The sequence below is a fragment of the Balaenoptera physalus genome (genome assembly GCF_965194825.1).
Source record: "Balaenoptera physalus genome assembly, chromosome: 7".
Taxonomy (NCBI): Eukaryota; Metazoa; Chordata; class Mammalia; order Artiodactyla; family Balaenopteridae; genus Balaenoptera; species Balaenoptera physalus.
The window spans coordinates 6,462,222-6,483,276 of NC_138886.1; the positions used below are offsets into that span (position 1 = coordinate 6,462,222).

Genomic DNA, 21,055 nt, shown 5'->3' on the forward strand with positions numbered 1-21,055 from the left:
AAAATACCTAGAGACAAATGACAATGAAAACACGACGACCCAAAACCTATGGGATGCAGCAAAAGCAGTTCTAAGAGGGAAGTTTATAGCTATACAAGCCTACCTAAAGAAACAAGAAAAATCTCAAGTAAACAATCTAACCTTACACCTAAAGAAACTAGAGAAAGAAGAACAAACAAAACCCAAAGTTAGCAGAAGGAAAGAAATCATAAAGATCAGAGCAGAAATAAATGAAATAGAAACAAAGAAAACAATAGCAAAGATCAATAAAACTAAAAGTTGGTTCTTTGAGAAGATAAACAAAATTGATAAGCCATTAGCCAGACTCATCAAGAAAAAGAGGGAGAGGACTCAAATCAATAAAATCAGAAATGAAAAAGGAGAAGTTACAACAGACACCGTAGAAATACAAAACATCCTAGGAGACTACTATAAGCAACTTTATGCCAATAAAATGGACAACCTGGAAGAAATGGACAAATTCTTAGAAAGGTATAACCTTCCAAGACTGAACCAGGAAGAAACAGAAAGTATGAACAGACCAATCACAAGGAATGAAATTGAAACTGTGATTAAACATCTTCCAACAAACAAAAGTCCAGGACCAGATGGCTTCACAGGTGAATTCTATCAAACATTTAGAGAAGAGCTAACACCCATCCTTCTCAAACTCTTCCAAAAAATTGCAGAGGAAGGAACACTCCCAAACTCATTCTATGAGGCCACCATCACCCTGATACCAAAACCAGACAAAGACACTACAAAAAAAGAAAATTACAGACCAATATCACTGATGAATATAGATGCAAAAATCCTCAACAAAATACTAGCAAACAGAATCCAACAACACATTAAAAGGATCATACACCACGATCAAGTGGGATTTACCCCAGGGATGCAAGGATTCTTCAATATACGCAAATCAATCAATGTGATACACCATATTAACAAATTGAAGAATAAAAACCATATGATCATCTCAATAGATGCAGAAAAAGCTTTTGACAAAATTCAACACCCATTTCTGATAAAAACTCTCCAGAAAGTGGGCATAGAGGGAACCTACCTCAACATAATAAAGGCCATAGACGACAAACCCACAGCAAACAACATTCTCAATGGTGAAAAACTGAAAGCATTTCCTCTAAGATCAGGAACGAGACAAGGATGTCCACTCTCACCACTATTATTCAACATAGTTCTGGAAGTCCTAGCCACGGCAATCAGAGAAGAAAAAGAAATAAAAGGAATACAAATTGGAAAAGAAGAAGTAAAACTGTCACTGTTTGCGGATGACATGATACTATACATAGAGAATCCTAAAACTGCCACCAGAAAACTGCTAGAGCTAATTAATGAATATGGTAAAGTTGCAGGATACAAAATTAATGCACAGAAATCTCTTGCATTCCTATACACTAATGATGAAAAATCTGAAAGAGAAATTATGGAAACACTCCCATTTACCATTGTAACAAAAAGAATAAAATACCTAGGAATAAACCTACCTAGGGAGACAAAAGACCTGTATGCAGAAAACTATAAGACACTGATGAAAGAAATTAAAGATGATACCAACAGATGGAGAGATATACCATGTTCTTGGACTGGAAGAATCAACATTGTGAAAATGAGTATACTACCCAAAGCAATCTACAGATTCAATGCAATCCCTATCAAATTACCAATGGCATTTTTTACGGAGCTAGAACAAATCATCTTAAAATTTGTATGGAGACACAAAAGACCCCGAATAGCCAAAGCAGTCTTGAGGGAAAAAAATGGAGCTGGAGGAATCAGACTCCCTGACTTCAGACTATACTACAAAGGTACAGTAATCAAGACAATATGGTACTGGCACAAAAACAGAAACATAGATCAATGGAACAAGATAGAAAGCCCAGAGATTAACCCATGCACCTATGGTCAACTAATCTATGACAAAGGAGGCAAAGATATACAATGGAGAAAAGACAGTGTCTTCAATAAGTGGTGCTGGGAAAAATGGACAGCTACATGTAAAAGAATGAAATTAGAATACTCCCTAACACCATACACAAAAATAAACTCAAAATGGATTAGAGACCTAAATATAAGACTGGACACTATAAAACTCTTAGGGGAAAACATAGGGGAAAAAAAAAAAAAAAAAAAAAAAAAAGCCCCTCTGCTTTGAGCCTGCCTTCACTGAGCAAGCTTGTCTTAATTAGTTTTCTCAAATTGCATTGCATACCCTCCGAGCTTTGCGTAGCCTATATATCACAAGACTCCTTAACAACCCCTACAGATAACAGCTCTAACAGCTCTGATGTATGGGTCACTATAGGAATAGGGGCTTAAGCTGTTTTTCAGAAACTTGGAGTCAGCTCTTGTCCAGTTTGAGCTGGCTTAGACTGGTTGGGACCACTGACCCTAAAACTGGGCCTACGTAGGTGTCCGATGAATGACCTTTTGTCGTCAGAGGGCCAAAAACTCCACCCTCAGATCATGCTAGTTTTGAACACACATCCCAGGAAGAAGGATGTAACTCAGATAACACCTGTGCAGAACACTGATTACCTCACCTTTCCCCATGCCTAAGACCACCCTGTTTCTTTATGCCATAAATACCCCAAGCCCCTCGCCTTCAGGGAGGTGGACCTGAGACTTGTTCTCTTGTCTCCTCGCTTGGCTGCCTTGTGAATAAATCCTTTCTCTGCTGCAAACCTCGGTGTCTTGGCGTTTGGCTTGATGCATGCTGGACAAACAAACTTGGTTCAGTAACAGCCAGTGAAACTACTTCAAAAGAAGCCAAGGGTACTTTGAAGAATCGCGCCCTCATGCGGGCCCAGACTAAACCAGCTCAGGCCAAAAGCCACCCAGAACCTGCTGGTGCAGGGAGGCTGAACGACCAGCATTAGGTGCCTGGAAAGAAGACAAGGAAATATGTCTAGGAATCTGACCCACCCCCACTTCTGGGAATGGCCCCTACACATGGCTCTGCCCCTGAACACAATGACACTGTATCGGCAGAAGGCTGCAAAGGGCCCAGATGTCCACCCACAGAGGATCAGCTATGGAGTCCACACAACGAATATGATGCAACTTCAAGATAAACCATGAGATCTATGTGCCGAGGCCAGAGAGCTCCAAGATATACTGCCCTGTGAATAAAGTACGTTACAAAAATAGCTGCGGGGGCTTCCCTGGTGGCGCAGTTGTTGAGAATCTGCCTGCTAATGCAGGGGACACGGGTTTGAGCCCTAGTCTGGGAAGATCCCACATGCTGCAGAGCAACTAAGCCCATGAGCCACGACTACTGAGCCTGCGTGTCTGGAGCCTGTGTTCCGCAACAAGAGAGGCCACGATAGTGAGAGGTCCGCGCACCGTGATGAAGAGTGGCCCCCGCTTGCCGCAACTAGAGAAAGCCCTAGCACAGAAATGAAGACCCAACATAGCAATCAATCAATCAATCAATCAATCAATAAATCTTTTAAAAAAAAAATAGCTGTGGTACACTACCTTTTATGTAATAAAGGGGAAAATGAAAAATAAGTATTCCCATAAAGAAACTCTGAAAAGATACAAAAGAAACTAATGTCCCTGGCTACATGAAGGTGGAATGGAGAAGGTGGGCACAGGGCAGGTGGGGGCGGGGGTACTTCTTGACATTTTTCTTCTTACATTGTTTTTGAACCACATGTTACCTATTTAAAAAAATTTAACTTAACAGACAGACAACAACACATCTTCCCTATTCAAAGTGGCCCACCTTCTCTCTTTGAGGCTCCCTGAGCCCTTCCCAGGTCACGTGTGCAAAAATGCCCGTGGACTCTCAGAGTCTGACTCATTCCCTGCCTTGCACCTGCTCCAACCACTAATGGGCAGAGCATCAGTGTTCCCAAATGGACTGGTCTACATGGTAGTTAATGGCTGTTAGGACACAGCCCCCGGAAGGCCTCCTAAACAGACACCAGCTTCTCCATTTACAGCAAAGGCCAAGCAGAGACCGTCAGGAGCCAGCTCTTCCACTGCTTCAGAAATGTTCGCACCCCAGGAATGTGGTGGCCCTGGGTGTGGGCCTCAGCCCTGTAAGGTCTGACCCTTTACCTTGGATTTGAGCAGCAAGTCCTCTTTGGTCACCTCCCCTACAGAGTCAAGATGAGGGCAAAGGTCCCTGGAGTCCCCCATGCTGGCCTGGGCTTACCTATGAGAAAACACAAGGAATCCTGGGTTAATGGCAGCCACTGCTGGCCAGAGGCAGGGGAGGCAGGTGGTGAAGTGCACACTTTGGTCTCGAGTCCCAGCTCTGCCACATACCAGCTGGTGACCCAGGGAAGCTGCTTAACTTCTCTGAGCCTCACCCTCCTCGCCTGAGAACGGGGGAGGGAGATAACACCCACCCTGATGGGTTGCTCAGAGGACTCATGAAGATAATATACGTCAAACGCCTGGCGCAGGGCTGGCACAGGGCTGGCACAGGGAGAGCAGGTGCTGGGACGATGATTAGGATTCAGGCGCTGGGTGTGATGACTAAAAGTGTCGACAGGGGAGATGCAAGGGTCCTGCCTACATTGGGGAAGCTGCATGTCAAGGAATCTAAAACCGTGGCACTTTTATTAAAAGACACCAGACCTATGACCCGGAGACTACTCTACCCAAGGGGGCAGCAGAGGGCTGGGTGGAGAGGCTGGATCTCAAAACCAAGTAGAAAGGCAAGAAGCAGATGTTGACCTCAGTCTTCTCTAAGCAAGCAAGACCCCTCTTCTCAAGAGCTTCTGAGAGGCCAGGTGCCCCAGAGGCCACTTATCTCACTTCCTGTGAGAAACCCCACTTAGAGAAGAATCCTTAAACACCACGATACTAGAGGAGGCCATCAGAGCAGAAGCTCCTCCAGAAAGTGTTTCCTGAGAAGGAGCAAGTCAGAGAGAAGGGCGGGCAAGCCAACCTAGGAAGAGGTCTGAAAGATGTTCACTAAAGCACCAAATGGTGGTGTTATCTGGGTGATAGATTTCACAATAGCTTTGTTGTTTCTTGACAATGATACATGCTTATTATAAAAACAAAACTCAGATGATGTTAAAAAAAAAAGTACAAAGTAGAAAGTAAAATTGCTGATGATACTGCGGCAAACTTCCTTCCTGACACTCTTCTGTGTATAATTTCTCTCTTTTTTTAAATCAGAAGGAAAAAAAGCTATTTCTGTTTTGAAAAACAAATGCTTCCTTTGAGGGAACTCCTTGGTGGTGATAGGTAGTTCTGTATTTTGACTGTGGTGGTAGTTACGTGGCTCTACATGTGTGTAAAACTGCTCAGAACTGAACACACACACACACACACACACCTCATACACACAAATGAGTGCAGGTAAAACTGGTGAAATCTGAATAAGCTCCGTGGGTTGTACCAGTCACTTTGTTGGTCATGACACTGTGTTACAGATACACCAGAGATGTGTTACCACTGGGGGACACTGGGTGAAAGGTACATGGGACCTCCCAGCACATTTTTGGCAACTTACTGTGGATCTATAATTATTTCAAAAGAAAATGTTTAAAAAGAAATAACTAAGTAAATGCTTCCACAACCCAATATTTTAGCAGAAATTGTACCCAGGAACCTGGCTTTTGATTCTAGCTCCAAACTATTACCAAGAAAGGTCCAACCAATCAAAGATGTGGGTGGAGCCAAAAGTGCTTTAATCAAAGGCAGAGGCTGTGCATCCACCAGAGGGAGGCGGACACCCCCACACACGCTCCTGTAAGCCCCCTCCTCACTCCAAATGGTCAGCCGCGGGTGAAGTGGCCCGGACTCCCAGCCAGAGCAGGAGGGATTGGGACTGACTAGGGGCCAGGTCCCAGACTAAGTGCTTTCCGTGTATTCTTTCACTGGAAACTTCCCCTGGCAATCTTGGAGGCAGCTGTGTTTTGCCCCATTTTGTAGATGAGGAAACAGGACACTTCTGGTCTCAGGTCTTGCAAACAGGAGCACCAGGGCTAAGGCCGAAACCCAAGCTGGTCAGACACCTAAGGCTCTCTCTTTGGAACTTATGGAAAATGTAAATATGCAGATGCAGACAGAAGTGTGTAAGACACCCCCATGTACCCATCACCTGGCTTCACAATTAATCCACGGCCAACCTTGCTTCATCTCAACCTCCCACTTCCTCTTTTTTTGCAGCAAATCCCAGATATCACGTCATTTCATCTGTGTATGTTTTTCTATGAGACTTGAAAAAAGAAAAAGTAAAAACAAACAAACATAACCACAATTCCATTATTTCACCTAAAAATAAAAATCCAAACTTCCTCCTTGGTCTGTGCAGAAGGGCTACACCAGAGTGGAGCAGGCTGTGGGCCTACCTTTGTGCAAAGCGACAGCCCCAGGAAGCGGCCAGCATCCGCATTCTCCGGTGACGGTGACAGTGCCCGGCTGCAGTGGGCCGGGGTGAGTGCAGGCCTCTGGCAGGGAACCTAGAGGGACAAACCAGCACATCTCATGTAGCTCCACTACCTTAAAATCACTCTTAGCACCAACCAGGGGCTAAAAACAGCCCAGAATTCCTCCTGGGAGAGGAAAGTGAATTTTTGGACATTTGGGGTATCCACAGGCTGGACACACTCCCCAGTCCAGCCACAGGGACAATAAAAACACACCACTGAAGGGACAGTTGAAGAAGGCTTGGGTGGAGCTGGCAAACAGGGCCAGCCCCTCCTGGGGGGTGTTGGACCCTTCACTAGTCACTGCTGGGCGTTACCTTCGTGATCCCCGAGAGAGGGATCTGCAGGAGAGGGCCACGGGGCCTCTCCAACTATTGCTCCCCATGGACAGAAGGATCCGCCCCTTCCAGGAGTGCCACTGAGACCCTCAGATCATCCTTTGAGCCTCCCAAGAACTTTGTACTGCTCAGAACCCCCGACCCTAGGCAATAGACACAATCAGGTTCCTCCGCATGTCACCAATGCTCCCCCTTCCTTGGTGGGCCACAGTTTCTCAGGTGTGGGCAGTTCATAGGGACAGTTAGAAGCTATCAGTTAAAATGGTCACATGACAATGACGGGGTTCAACGTTCTAAATTCCAGTCCTCCTCCTTTGAACCCAGATTTTTAGTTTTTCGTTTCCACTGAGGCCAAGTGCGCTGGGTTGGTGGCAGCTCCACACTATTTTAAGCTGCAGTATGTGGGTTTTTTGAGTATCTTTGGTATGTGCCCCATCTCTCCAGCTAGATGGCTGAGCCAGGTTATGAGCTTGATGCCCAGTGCCATGAACACTGCCCCAGACAAGGATGACAGTGACAGGCCCACTCTTGACTCACATGTGCAATCAGACTACTTACGTTCCTGCAACTACAGATAGAAAAAAAAAAAAAAAAAAAGCCCTGTGGCCGACAACCCTCTGTGTACTCTCACTGCCCGTTTTACAGATGAAGAAACAGAACTGGAGCTTAAGGAGCTAGGAACTTGGCCACGGTCAATCCTGGGCTAGTACGTGGTGGGCGGGGACCTGATCAGGTCTGTCCAGTGCAGAGTCTTTCTCTAAGTCAGGGGTCAGCAAAATTTTTCTATAAGGGCCCAGGTAGTAAGTATTTAGGCTTTGCTGCCCACAGTGATCTTCATCACATATTCTTCTTTGTTTCTGTTTTGTTTTATAATCCATTAAAAATATATTTTAAAAAAATTCTTAGCTTGAGGGCCTGACAAAACAATCCCGGCCTGCTGTCACAGTTAGCCGACCCCTGTTCTAAGTCACCGTGCCCTGGGCCTCACCAAAAGCAAGTCCCATCACTGGCATTCCACATTCCACCGCACACAAATGCCCACCAGTTTAAGTAAGGCAGAGAGTAAAGAACAGTCAAGAGGGTTGACTTGGCTCCAGATTTTCTCTCAGTAAGTCATCAAGGGTGTGTGCAAAGACAGAATGACAAAGACATCCACTGTAGCACTGTTTATAATGGGGGGAAACTGCACATAATCTAAGTGAACAACAATAGGCAATTGGATAAATAATAACACAACTGTACACTGTTGTACTACGTTGCCATTGAAAATGATGATGAATGTTGAATCTTCCTATCCAAGAAATTAAATTAGATCTAAATAAATGGAGAGATATACCATGTTCACGGACTAGCACACTTAATATTGTTAAGATGTCCGTTCTCCCCAAATTGATCTACAGATTCAATGTAATCTCAATCAAAATCCCAGCAGGCTTGTTTGTAGAAATTGCCGAGCTGATTCTAAAATTTATAAGGGGACTTCCCTGGTGGTGCAGTGGTTAAGAATCCTCCTGCCAATGCGGGGGACACGGGTTCAATCCCTGGTCCAGGAAGATCCCACATGCCGTGAAGCAACTAAGCCCATGCGCCACAACTACTGAGCCTGCGCTCTAGAGCCCGCAAGCCACAGCTACTGAGCCCGTGCGCCACAACTACTGAAGCCCGTGTGCCCTAGAGCCCGTGTGCCACCACTCCTGAAGCCCCCGCACCCTAGGGTCCCCGTGCCGCAACTACTGAAGCCCACATGCCTAGAGCCTGTGCTCCACAAGAGAAGCCACTGCAATGAGAAGCCCACGTGCTGCAATGAAGAGTAGCCCCTGCTCGCCACAACTAGAGAAAGCCCATGCACAGCAATGAAGACCCAACACAGTCTAAATAAATAAATAAATAAATTTTTTTCATTAAAAAAAAATAAAATAAAATTTATAGGGAAAAGCAAAAGACCTAGAATAGCCAAAACAATTTTTGAAAAGAACAAAGTTGGAAGACTTATACCACTTGACTTAAGACTTTCTATAAAGCTACAGTAATCAAGTCAGTGTGGCATGGGCTCAAACACAGACATACAGCTCAAGGGAACAGAGTAGAGAGTCTAGACCCACACGTTTGTTGTCAATTGATTTCCAACAAAGGTACTTATATAATTCATTATTATTATTATTATTATTTTTTAATTTTGGCTGTGCCAAGTCTTAGTTGTGGCGCGCAGACTTCCTAACCACGGCGTGCGGACTCTTAGTTGTGGTGTGCGGACTTCTCAGCCGCGGCATGCGGACTCTTAGTTGTGGCATGCGGGATGTAGTTCCCTGACCAGGGATAGAACCTGCGCCCCCTGCATTGGGAGCGTGGAGTCTTACCCACTGAACCACCAGGGAAATCCCAAGGTACTGATATAATTCAATGGGCAAAAGATGGTCTTTTCAACAAATGGTACTGGAACAATGATATCCATATGGTTAAAAAAATGAACTTTAACCCCTACCCTACATATTGTATACAAAAATTATTTAGAAATGAATCACAGACTTTATGTAATTGGTGATCAGTAGAGGGTTTAAAAGATCTTCCCTTTCTTCTCATTCTTTTCCATGGTTCTCAAAGAGTTCGGTTGTTCGAAAGTACATTGTTGAGCTTTCCAGTTTGCTTTCTCATCTTCAAATTGATGACATTTTTCCTCTAATTCTTTGTGCAGCGCTTCCAAATTCTTTTTCATTTGCTCATGGCGCCGCTGGAGCTCAGCTTCAGAGTCCCTCAGCTTTTGAACTTTTTCTTTGGCCTTCATCTCCAACACCTGCTCCATCTCCAACTTCATCTTAGCTACATGCTCCCTTCTTTCTTCTTCCATTTGTGCCAGGGGGCTCTTAGGAAGCTGCCTTTTGTTCTTGTTGTTATCAACTCCATTGTAAGTCACAGTTGCAGGTTTTCTGCTTCTGGAGTTCTCATAGCGCACGTTACCAATAACATTTTTCAATTCCTGCATGTGTGTTCTTAGCAACATATTTCTTAGAATTGTCAAATCCCAATGTTCACCACTTTTAACTTCAGCAATACCCCAAGGATACCGCCTTCCTCTGACCCTTTTGCCATTAACCTTGATGACAGTATTGCCACCTTCTACAGCAAGAGGTAAACGGTCCTCCATGTTTTTAACAAGTTTTTCTTCTTCATCATCATCTGTTTCTGGAAATTCACGTATTTTAATCTTATAGTCTTGGGTTTCTTTCATCATCTGTTTTCTAAACTGTTGGCACTTCTCTGGTGCGAGCTTTGGCAATAAGTGGGATAATACTCACTTTTTCATGCAAACACTTCAGAAACTCGATATCCAATCGTTGAAGTCCATGTCTTGAAGGAGCAACGAAGTGTAAACAACACTGCATCTTGTTGTCCAGCATCTAACGTCTGTTCACTCGAGATTCTGCATTTAGGTGGTCCTCGCATGTACTATCAATGCAGTCAGTAACAGGCTGTCAGCAGTTACTATGACCGACTGCATCTCCAAACCCCAGGGCATCAACTGTTGTGAGCAGCAACTGAACACCACCTTCTGTGAAGAAAACTTTGGATTGTTCCACCTATACGGTCTTTTTTATTCTATGGAAGGACCTGGATGCTCTGGAGAATACAAATCCGTGAGGAATAACGAGTTGGTTAATGTAGAACCCTAAGTGTGAATTCAACCGCTCTCTTCACTGATTGCTGTATACTTGATGTGGGAGATCTGCAAACCCCACGGAGCCCTCAAGGTCCGTCTGCTGAGCCACCACGGTGCTGCGGCTGACCTCCCCTCCACCACAGCCCCGGACCTCACCCTGACCCTCCCGTCGACCAACAGCCCCTCCAGGACCAGCCTGGGCACGGAACAGCCCGCCAAGTCTCCAGATCACAGACTTTAAACAAACGAATTAAAACTCTGAAACTTCTAGAGGAAAAAACAGGAGAAAATCTTGGTGACTTTGAAGCTGGCGAAGGTCTCAGGACACAAAAGGCATTAGTCATAAAAGGAAACATTGATGAACTGGACTTTTTCAAAATTAAAACTTTTTCTTTTCAAAAGATGCTGTTAAGAAAACGAAAAGGCAAGCTACAGGCTGGGAGAAAATGTTCACGAAACCTGTATCTGACAAATATCCAAAATATATAAAGAACTCTTACAACTCCCAAAAGGATAAATGGTCCAATTTTGTTAAACGGACAAATGATTGAACAGATACTTCACCAAGTAAGAACGGCCAACGAGCCCATGAAAGCACGCTCAACGTCATCTGCCATCAGAGACATGCAAGTTAAAACCATGAGATAACATCTCACACACCCAAGAATATCTAAAACTAATAACCTACATTACCAGCTGTTGCTGAATTTGTAAAGGAATTCTCATATATTCTGATAGGAGTGTTAAGTGGTATAAAAAGCTTTGGAAAATAGTTTAGCAGTTTCCTACAAAGTTAAGCTTGTACTTATCATAGGATCCTGCAATTCCTCTCTTAGATATTTTCCCAGGAGAAATGAAATCATGCATCTACACAAAGACTTGTACACAGACGCTCATAATAGCTTTATACATAATAGCCAAAAATTGGAAAGACCCTAAACGTCCAACAAACAGGGGACTGAAGCAAACTATTGGTATTTTCATATCATAGAATAATACACGGCATTAGAAAGACCTACTGATATACACAGCAACATGAATCAATTCCAGAAACATTAAACTGAGCAAAAGAAGTCAAAGAAACAAAAAAGTACACATTATATGATTCTACTTTTATGAAATTTCAAAACAGACGCAACTAACCTGCAGTGATAGAAACTGGATCAGTAGTTGCCTGGGGCAGAAGGTAAGGCTACACTGCAAAGAGGCAAGAGAGAACTTTCTATGGTCTTGGAATGTTTTAGATGACGTTATGCGAAATGAAATAAGCCGGACACAAAAGGACAAATACTGTACGACTCTACCTATATGAGGTCCCTAGAGGAGTCAAATCCATAGAGACAGACAGTAGAATGATGGGTGTCAGGGGTAGGGGGAATGGGGAGTTGATTTGTGGGTGCAGAGTTTCAGCTTGGGGAGATGGAAAAGTTCTGGAGATGGATGGTGGTGATGGTTGCATAACATTGTGAATATACTTAACGCCAGCGAACCGTACACTAGAAAATGATTAAGATGGTACATTTTATGTTATATGTATTCTACTGACATTTTAAAATTAAAATAAAATACAATAACTTTTAAATAAGTTGCAGAAGAATACATATGACACCATTAAAAAAATTTTGAAAAAGCTGGGACGGGGTATAATGAAGTAAAATACTCAATGACCAAGAAAGACACTGGTCCCCACTGGTGCCCTGCCATGCTGCTCACTGTATCTCTCCCTCTCTCATCCTTCAGGTCTCAGCTTCACTGTCCCCTGACCAGGTCCCCTGGCCACCCTGCTAAAGGCAGTCCCACCCTACCCCGCTACTCTCTTTCGAGAAAGGCCCTCTGTCCATCCTGGCCCGTACTTGGCATGCTCTATAATCATTTTGGTCATTTATCTTTTTTTTTTTTTTTTTTGGCTACGCTGTACAGCAGGCAGGATCTTAGTTCCCAACCAGGGATCGAACCCGGGTCCCCTGCAGTGGAAGCGCAGAGTCCTAACCACTAGACTGCCGGGTTTTTTTGTTTGTTTTTTTGTCTAATTCCTATCTTTCCTCAAGAATGTGAGTCCCCTAAGGGCAGGGATCTGTTTTATGCACTGTTGTATCCCAAATACCTAAAACAGCACCTGGAACACAGTAACTTCTCAGTAAATATTTGCTGAATGAATCGGAAGTCAAAAAGCTATACAGGGCTTCCCTAGTGGCGCGGTGGTTAAGAATCCGCCTGCCAATACAGGGGACACGGGTTCGAGCCCTGGTCCGGGAAGATCCCACATGCCACGGAGCAACTAAGCCTGTGTGCCACAACTACTGAGCCTGCAGTTCTAGAGCCCGCGAGCCACAACTACTGAAGCCCTCGTGCCACAACTACTGAAGCCCGTGCGCCTAGAGACCGTGCTCCGCAACAAGAGAAGCCACCGCAATGAGAAGCCCGCGCACCGCAACGAAGAGTAGCCCCCGCTCACCGCAACTAGAGAAAGCCCGCGCGCAGCAACGAAGACCCAACGCAGCCAAAAAATAAACAGATAAATAAATAAAATAAATTTATTTTTTAAAAAAAAAAGCTATACACAGGCAAACTACTATACATAGAATGGATAAATAAGGTCCTACTGTATAGCACAGAAACGATATTCAATGTCCTGTAATAAACCATAATGGAAAAGGAAAAAAAAGTCAAAAAGCTATAAAACACTGTTATAGTAAAATTCCACTTTGGTAAAATAATTTTGTTTTGGCACCTACAGAAAGGGTACTCTCCTCACCTCTGGGAGGACGGAGTCAAGTGATTGTTTTTCCTCCTTTTTTGCTCGTCTGCATTTTCTGCAACGAATTTGTGTTGCTTTTGTAACGCAGACCCTAATAGGTTACTTTTAAGTATAATTTTTAAAGTTTCGAAAATAAGAGGCGCATGTGTCCGGCCTCTTCAGTACGTGGGGCTGCCCCTCTCGCGTCTGCCCGTGCTTCTCTGCAGACTCCTGAGAGCGCCCTGGGGGAGGAGAACCTCATCCCTTGGAGCTCTCCAGGCCCACAGAGTGTGAACAGGACACTTGAGAGCCATTTCAGAGAGGGGCAGCAGCACCTGAGGGGTCCCGGAAGCCCCAGCAGAGGAAGTGCCTCAGCCGCCACCTGGATGGCTTGAAAGTATAACTCTTCACCTTGTGACTCATTCGGAAGAAGATTTGCTCTTAACACCTTTGTTTCTGTCTCATGAACTTCTGCTCTGGATTAAAAATTTTCATCTTCTCCTACCTATCCTGCAAAGAGAAATCGGCGTTTTTGTTTGGTTTTAATGAAATTAATATTCACCTCCATAGAAGCTGGAAAACACAGACAAACATAAAATGAAATAAAAATCACCTGTAATCCTTCTATACAGAAAAAAATTTGGTTACTGTTTTGGTAATTCTTATTCATATGTATAAATATATAAATTTTAAAACTAAACCAGACTATAACAGATATAGTTTGTATACAGATTTTTTTGGTTTATATTATATATGTTTCCCACGTCACTAGATTTCTTTTCAACAACTTCATTTCTAATGGCTGAATAACATTACACCACATACAATTTAAGCTCTACAATACCTTACTTAACCATTCTCCTACTGTTGGACACTTAAGATATTAGTGTGTGTGTGTGTGTGTATGTGTTTTGTCCTTAGATATATGGCAGTGAGGAATATTTTAGAATATAAATCTTTGACTACATCTTTGACCACAGGAAAAATTACTGGGTCAAAATGTTTCTTTTGAAGGCACTAGATATATATTGACAAATTTTCCTCCAGAAAGATTATATAAATTTACCTGCCTCCCATCAGTGTATGAGCAACATAGAAAGTTTAAGGTTTACTAACATTAGTTAAAAAGTTAATGGTTAGGGGCTTCCCTGGTGGCGCAGTGGTTGAGAATCTGCCTGCCGATGCAGGGGACACGGGTTCGAGCCCTGGTCTGGGAAGATCCCACATGCCACGGAGCAACTAGGCCCGTGAGCCACAACTACTGAGCCTGAGCGTCTGGAGCCTATGCTCCGCAACAAGAGAGGCCACGATAGTGAGAGGCCCGCGCACCGCGATGAAGAGTGGCCCCCGCTTGCCGCAACTGGAGAAAGCCCTCGCAGAGAAATGAAGACCCAACACAGCCAAAAATAAATAAATAAATAAATAATAATTAAAAAAAAAAAAAAGTTAATGGTTAAAAATCATTTTATACAAATAGACCCACAAACATAGAAAACAAACTTATGGTTACCAAAGGGGAAATTAGGAGGTTGGGATTAACATACACACCCTACTATATAAAATAGATAACCAACAAGGACCTACTGTATAGCACAGGGAACTATACTCAATATTTTGTAGTAACCTATAAAGGAAAAGAATCTGAAAAAGAATACATATATATATATATATATATAAACACACCTATATATACCTACATACACACATATATATACCTATGTACACTTACATATATATGTATGTATAACTGAATCACTGTGCTATACACCTGAAACTAACAAGACATTGTAAATCAACTATACTTCAAGTTTTAAAAAATCAGTTTACGTACAGGAAAACGTCAAGTGGTAGTACCAAAAACTCTGGGTGCTTAATATTCCACGCAGGATCTGAAACATCTGAAGTACATGAGTCTGCAAGGACCATACTTTACTGATCCCAGCCGTCTAAAAATTTTCATTTTGTTTCATCTTGGTCCCCAACCAACACTGACCTCCTTAGGGTGATGGGAAAGAAGCCAGGCCCGGGCCCTGCCCTCATGGGGCACAGAGTTCCCTGTTTCAACACCAGGGCACCTGTGTGCAGCCACAAGGGATGCTGTAATTACTAACGGGAGCCACCTTCCACTGCGCTCTTACTACACGTCAGTTGCTCCACACCCATCATCCCCGGAGTTGTCTGTAATCACACAAGGCGATTCTGGAGACAGCTAGCCCTGCGTTCGGCTCCTTGCTCTTGTCACTTGCAAGCTGTGTATCTTTAGCTAAATCACCCAACCCTCAGTTTCCTCATCCAGGAAAATGGGGACAAAGACAGCAACGAGGGTAACTGAGAGGATGAAGTGGGACAATGCATGGGAAGGATTTAATGACTTCTGATCACTTGGGCTTGCAGGGCGGCTCAGAGTTTGTATTTATCTGCACAGCAACAAAGTTCAAAAAATGCTTAGTACTATAAATTGTGTTACTGGCCATGTTTTATAGATCTGGAAACTGAGATTGGTAGGAACGTACATTGCATGCCCTGCATCGGCTTTTCACTCAGGGCTCCATTGCCCAGGACAGTGCAGGTCGACCAGCCCAGCCGAGAAATGTATAATGTCCACCAAGTATGACACACAGCAGGTGACTAACGCAGTTCTGGCTCTCGGTGACGCTTTTAAAGATCCAAGCTCACCTCCTGGTGCTTTTGACATCAAAGTAAAGCCCTGAAAAGAGACCCAAGGGAATGGAGCAAATCCTTAAATAGGGTTCCTGTCCCAAGGCAGCCAGCACCTCTGCTCCTGGGCAAATCAATTCCCTTTCTCAACACAGGCTGAGAAACTGTTCCAGAGAAAAGGCACTAAAAAGACTTGACAAAATTGGATCCTGGATCAATGGGGAAAAGGACATTAGTGGAACAACTGACACATTTGAACATGGACTGCATATTAGATAACAGTATTTGTTATGGACCCAGTTGTGTCCCCCCACCAATTCATATGTTGAAGTCCTAACCTCCAGTACCTCAGAATGTAATCTTATTGGGAGATAAGGTCTTTAAAGAGGTAATTAAGTTCAATGAGGTCTTTAGGGTGGGCCTTAATCCAACCTGACTGGTGTCCTTATAAGAGGAGGAAATTTGGATACACAAGGAGGCACCAAGGATGCACCCAGAGAAAAGACCATGTGAGGACACAGCAAGAAGGTCACCGTCTACAAGTCAAGGAGAGGCCTCAGAAGAAACCAAATCTGCTGACATCTTTATTTTGGACCTCCAGCCTCCAGAACTGTGAGAAAATAAATTGCTGTTGTTTAAGCCACCCAGTCTGTGGACTTTACGGCAGCCCTGGGAAACTGATAGAGTATTATATCAATGTTAAAGTTTCTGAAGATGAAAACCATTTTCTGGTTACGTATTAGTGTCCTTGTTCTTAGATAATTCCTCCTGAAATATTTAGGGGCAAAGGATTATATCTGCAACTTACTCTTAAATAGATCGGCAATAACGAGTCTGGTGATAATGAGTGTATAAATGTATAGACAGTAAACAGGGCAAACATATTAATAATCGGTGAATACAGGTGAAGGGTATAAATGGGATTTCATTTTATTATTCTTTTTACTTTTCTATAAGTTTGATGTTTTTCAAAATAGACACTTCTGAAAGAGTCCCTTTAATTCACTTAAGGTGGGAGCAGGGAGGGGTCTTTCGGAAAAGGTAATCCTAACTCAACAGCAGAAGCTCGAGTGCCTGCTCCAAGCTAGGCACGATGCCCGCTCTGAGCTAGGCACGATGCCCGGCACTTCACTACACACTCTTGGGTAAGGACTGCTGTTTCTCATCTTATGGACGAAGAACGGAGGCTCCAAGATGGGAAGCCATTTGCCTGAGACCACAGAGCAAGGAAGCAGTGCAGTGGGAAGTGAGCCAGGTGGGGTCCGCCTTCACAGCCCTTCCCACCCTTCCCTCTGTGCAAATAAATGGAGTGCACACAGCAGGCGTTTAATAAAGACTGAAAGGGAAAGATACCTGCGCTGCTGAGAGGCCCGGATGTGGAAATGGGCCCTCTTGAGAGCCGCGGCTCCGCTGTGCTGTTGGGAATCACCACCCCACAGCCAGCGCCCGAGATGCCAGCCAGAGGGGTTGCGCCCACTACAGCGACCCCAGGGCACCTCTCCCTCCTGACCCACCAGACCCACCTCCTCTCTCGGGGACGACAAAGCAGGAAGAAAGGAGGCAGGCCGGTAGGTGTGGCACTGAGCCCACCCGTTGCAGGCCCCGGATGAGACTTCCAAGATGCTTCATCCTGAATAAGGGCAGGCACGTTCCCCCTCCCCGGGGCCTGCACGGAGTGACGGGGAAAGTAGCCCACCTCAACCCCGCGCAGGAGCGCAGGCAGTGAGGCAGCACATCTGGGCCTGGCAGAGCTGCTGCGACCAGGCCTCAGGTGCCCATTACTCATCACTTTCCTAGGGGTTCCGGCTACATCCTCCTGCCACCTAAGAGCCCAGTTCCTCAGGACGGGAAGGTGATGCTACCAAGCCCGCCCCCAGCACAAGGACCCCAGCTGCCCTGATCCTCACCACACTGGCCACTCCACACCCCACACACCTGTGCCCACACCCCTCCATGCTGCCCTCCGCCCCACAGAACACGTAACTCTTCCCTCCCTCGTGCCTTCTCTCCATTCTACTTCCAAGCAACCCCATCTTCCCCAAACCCCAGATACACCCCTTCCTTTAACCAGTCTTAATTCACTGAGCCCACCATCTTTCCGACTCTCAAAGCAGGACCCTCAAACCTCCTTCCCTGCCAAGCCCTGCCTGCCGCCGCCCGGAGCGGCCCTGTGTACTGGAACGGGTACTACCAGACCTCACTAAATCCTCACAACCACTCTGGAGGTCGGGCAACATTGAGAACTAAATCCATCTCCACCTCCATCACTAAAGGAGGAAAGACGGAGGCTCAGAGAGGCGAAGTGACTGGCAGGGGGCCACACAGCTACTGAGCAGCGGAGCCAGGATTCAAACCCAGGACTGCCTGCCCCAAAGTCAGTGCTCTGAACTGTCGGCTCTATCAGCTCCCAAACAGCCTTGGACAGACTGGAGTGGGGTGACCTTCACATCCTTGAACCCACACACCCACACCCCCAGAGCAGCTTCCCCTGGCCTCCCTCACGAGTACCACACAGCGATTTCTGCTCAACTTAAATTCCTTAAGTTTAGGAAAACATCTCTGCATGGCCCGAAACCTGGTACTGCACTTTGTTCCGGGGTCCACAAGAGTCTGTTAATGGGGTTTGTGGCTGCCCCACGCTGGCAGTCCCTGGGGCTTAACAGGCGGGAGGCAGTGACCGGCCACGGTCACTGAGAAGCTGCAAACCCTGGAGTAGGTCTAAGCAGAAACTCAGACTAGGACCCCTAAAACCACCAAGCAGGAAAGGATCAGAGAGGTTCATGCCAAGGTCACACAGCCAGTAAACGGCACAGCAGGGACTCTGGTGGGGAAACTGGCTCAGAGAAGGGAAGGTTCCTGGCCAGACTCACACAGCAAGCTGGCAGAACTGGGACTTGAACCCAGGGCCTATAATTCAGTCCACTGCTTTGTCATGTTACCGACCAAACCGCAAACCAGAACACCAACTTAAATTAGCAAGTCAATCCTCCCTCCCACCCCTGATTCCCTTGCCTTGCTCTATTTTTTTCTATTTCCATGGCATCACCTTCTAACATACTTTACATACTTATCATGTTATCAGAACATAAAGTCCACTAGTTCAGGGGTCTTTAGTCTCTTTTGCTCCCTGATGTTTTTCAAGCACCTAAAACAGTGCCTGCTCCGTATACTGAAAGCTCAGTAAATAGCTGATGAATAAGTAAACCAGTCTAACAAACATTCACTGAATACTTACTATGGCCAGGCTGTGAACTGCAATCGTTTTGCTGGATCCCAAGGACATTAATGCTCCCTGACACAAGCCCACATTTCACCTGGCTCCAGAAAGGAGCCAGCACACTAACCCAAACCCAAGCCAAACCTGGACATTTCCTTCAGGAACCAAGCTCTCAAACCAGACTAAGACATGGTCTATCTCTGAACTGAAGAGAACCCAGATTTCCCACAGGCTCCCTCTGAGAAGCAGTTTCATCCCATCCCCAAAAAGGCCCAGCAGAACTCAGAGCATCTGCAGCCCCTCAGCCCAGCCACACGCTGCCAGATTCACAGCTGCCACTTTTCAGCAGGACTTTTGCTAAACAAGTCTCAATTAGACCTGCTACAGCCCAGGAGGTTATCAGTGGGCACTCTGGTCTTGGCCAGCAGGGACAGTGCATCTGTACCAGATGGTCCTCCCTGGGATGTCAGATGAGGAGGATCCAGAAATGTCCTTGACCTTGTGGCCCTCCCCTTAGTGCTGCCCAGTACCCCCGGTGGGAGCGCTGCTGGGAGGGCAAAATTGGAGCCAACTCTGAGGGTGTGAGAGCTGCAGACGTCGACTCCCTGGGTTCCTGCAGCAATTCCCAAGGAGCCTCTCCTTCAGCCGCCACGGACAAGGTGCCCAGTGATTCCATGTGCATCTGGGTTTGGCTGAACCAGGCTGCAGAGGGCAGGACTTGGAGGCTTTTAAACTACGGCTTTTCATCAAAGCCAAAAGGCTGTTCCAACAAGTCCGGAGTCTACTATTTGCCTCAGTCCAAGGAAGAGGACAACCACCTCCAAGGAGACTGTTCCAGAGAAAAGTAAGGCATTCCAGAAATGCTGCCCTGCTTCAGAATGGCCTTCCGGAACAAGGAACCCGCAGTAAACATTTACTGAACTCTTATGTGTACAAGGTGCAGCAGAGGTAGGCTTGTAACTGATTCCTGCTCCACCTTCCAGCTGTGTTACCTGAGGCACATACTGCCTCTCTGAGCCTTGGTGTCTTCATTTGCAAAGTGAAAAACAGTAACTGAATCTACTTCCTAGGATTGTTGGATGAGTTCAATGAAATAATGCTGAGTCCAGTGCCTGCCACATAAGAAGTGTTTAATAAGAGGTAGTTCTTGCAAAGGAAAGGACAGACAGTATATTGAGAAAGGAAAAACTAATAAGGGCTTTCTAGACGTCCTGTAAGCCATTATTTATGCATTTAGGTATATCCTAAGCGTTTGTTGCTGCCTGTTTTTTCAAATAAACTTAATCCTCACAGCATCCTCGGGTAGAAGGGGCGGAGGCCGGAGAGACAGTCCTCGTGACAAAGGACGAAAACAAGGTCCCCGAAGGTCCCGGGAAGCGGCCAGCAAGCACCCTCTACCCTCAAACCCTCCCGGGTGGGTTCAAAACACCAGACGCGACTCTCCTCGGGGAGAAGTGGCTGGAAGCCATCATTAGCGGGGGCAGTCGGGGCTGGGACTTTAATTCATCATCGCTAAGAAGTGGTCATCTTTTGTCCCTAAAGAAAAAAGTGCCCGTCAGGGCCCAGACCCCGGGGAAATACAAGTCAGCGCTCCGAGACGCCACACGTGTGCTTTAAACGCTGGGTCAGGCCCAGGCAGAAATAAAAGAGACAGCAGCCCTTGTTCCGGAGAAGCAACGAGCCCCTGGGGGCTCGAAGTGGGCTGCTGGGGCCCGAGAGGATCCCCTGGGCGCTGGCCGGAGGAGGGGACAGGGCGGTGGCGGCCGGGGGGAGGGGTCCCAGGCTCAGCTCACCTGGCCGCGGCGTTCTGCGTACCAGGCAGGGCCAGGCCCCCGCCGGCCCGTGGCTGGACTGTGCTCGCCCCTGCTCCGTGAGACCCGGCCCCCTGAAGCAACTGGCTGCGGCCCGGAACTCACCTGCCGTAGCAACCGCGCCACCTCCGCCTGTCAGCCAAGCGCGCCTTCCGCGGCTCGGCGCAGCGCAGGGTCGTGAGGCCCGGCCGGCCGCGCCCCGCCTCCTCCCCCTTGGCCG

The 21,055-nt window shown here is 46.0% G+C and overlaps 1 protein-coding gene and 1 pseudogene across 8 annotated transcripts in view; both read right to left on the reverse strand.

Annotated features, from left to right (window-relative positions):
- Nucleotides 1-21,054, reverse strand: part of USP20 (ubiquitin specific peptidase 20) — a 50,629-nt gene extending 29,575 nt beyond the window's left edge. For 3 of the 7 annotated variants that reach the window (XM_082468129.1, XM_082468128.1, XM_082468123.1), the window contains exons 1-3: nucleotides 20,941-21,054; nucleotides 6,342-6,452; nucleotides 4,090-4,186 (exon numbers count right to left, since the gene is read on the reverse strand). In XM_082468129.1, coding sequence (XP_082324255.1) covers nucleotides 4,090-4,170 — 81 coding nt within the window. In that variant the 5' untranslated portion in view covers nucleotides 4,171-4,186; nucleotides 6,342-6,452; nucleotides 20,941-21,054. Of the gene's footprint in view, nucleotides 1-4,089; nucleotides 4,187-6,030; nucleotides 6,209-6,341; nucleotides 6,453-20,817; nucleotides 20,915-20,940 lie in introns of those variants that run through there. The other 4 variants (XM_082468127.1, XM_082468124.1, XM_082468126.1 and 1 more) reach the window with 4 other exon arrangements.
- On the reverse strand, nucleotides 9,011-12,285 carry LOC309664334 (septin-7 pseudogene; annotated as a pseudogene). Its single transcript has 2 exons — nucleotides 12,226-12,285; nucleotides 9,011-10,647 (listed from the first exon to the last, which is right to left on the reverse strand). The product of its transcript is annotated as a septin-7 pseudogene (transcript).
- Nucleotide 21,055: the final 1 nt, after the last annotated feature.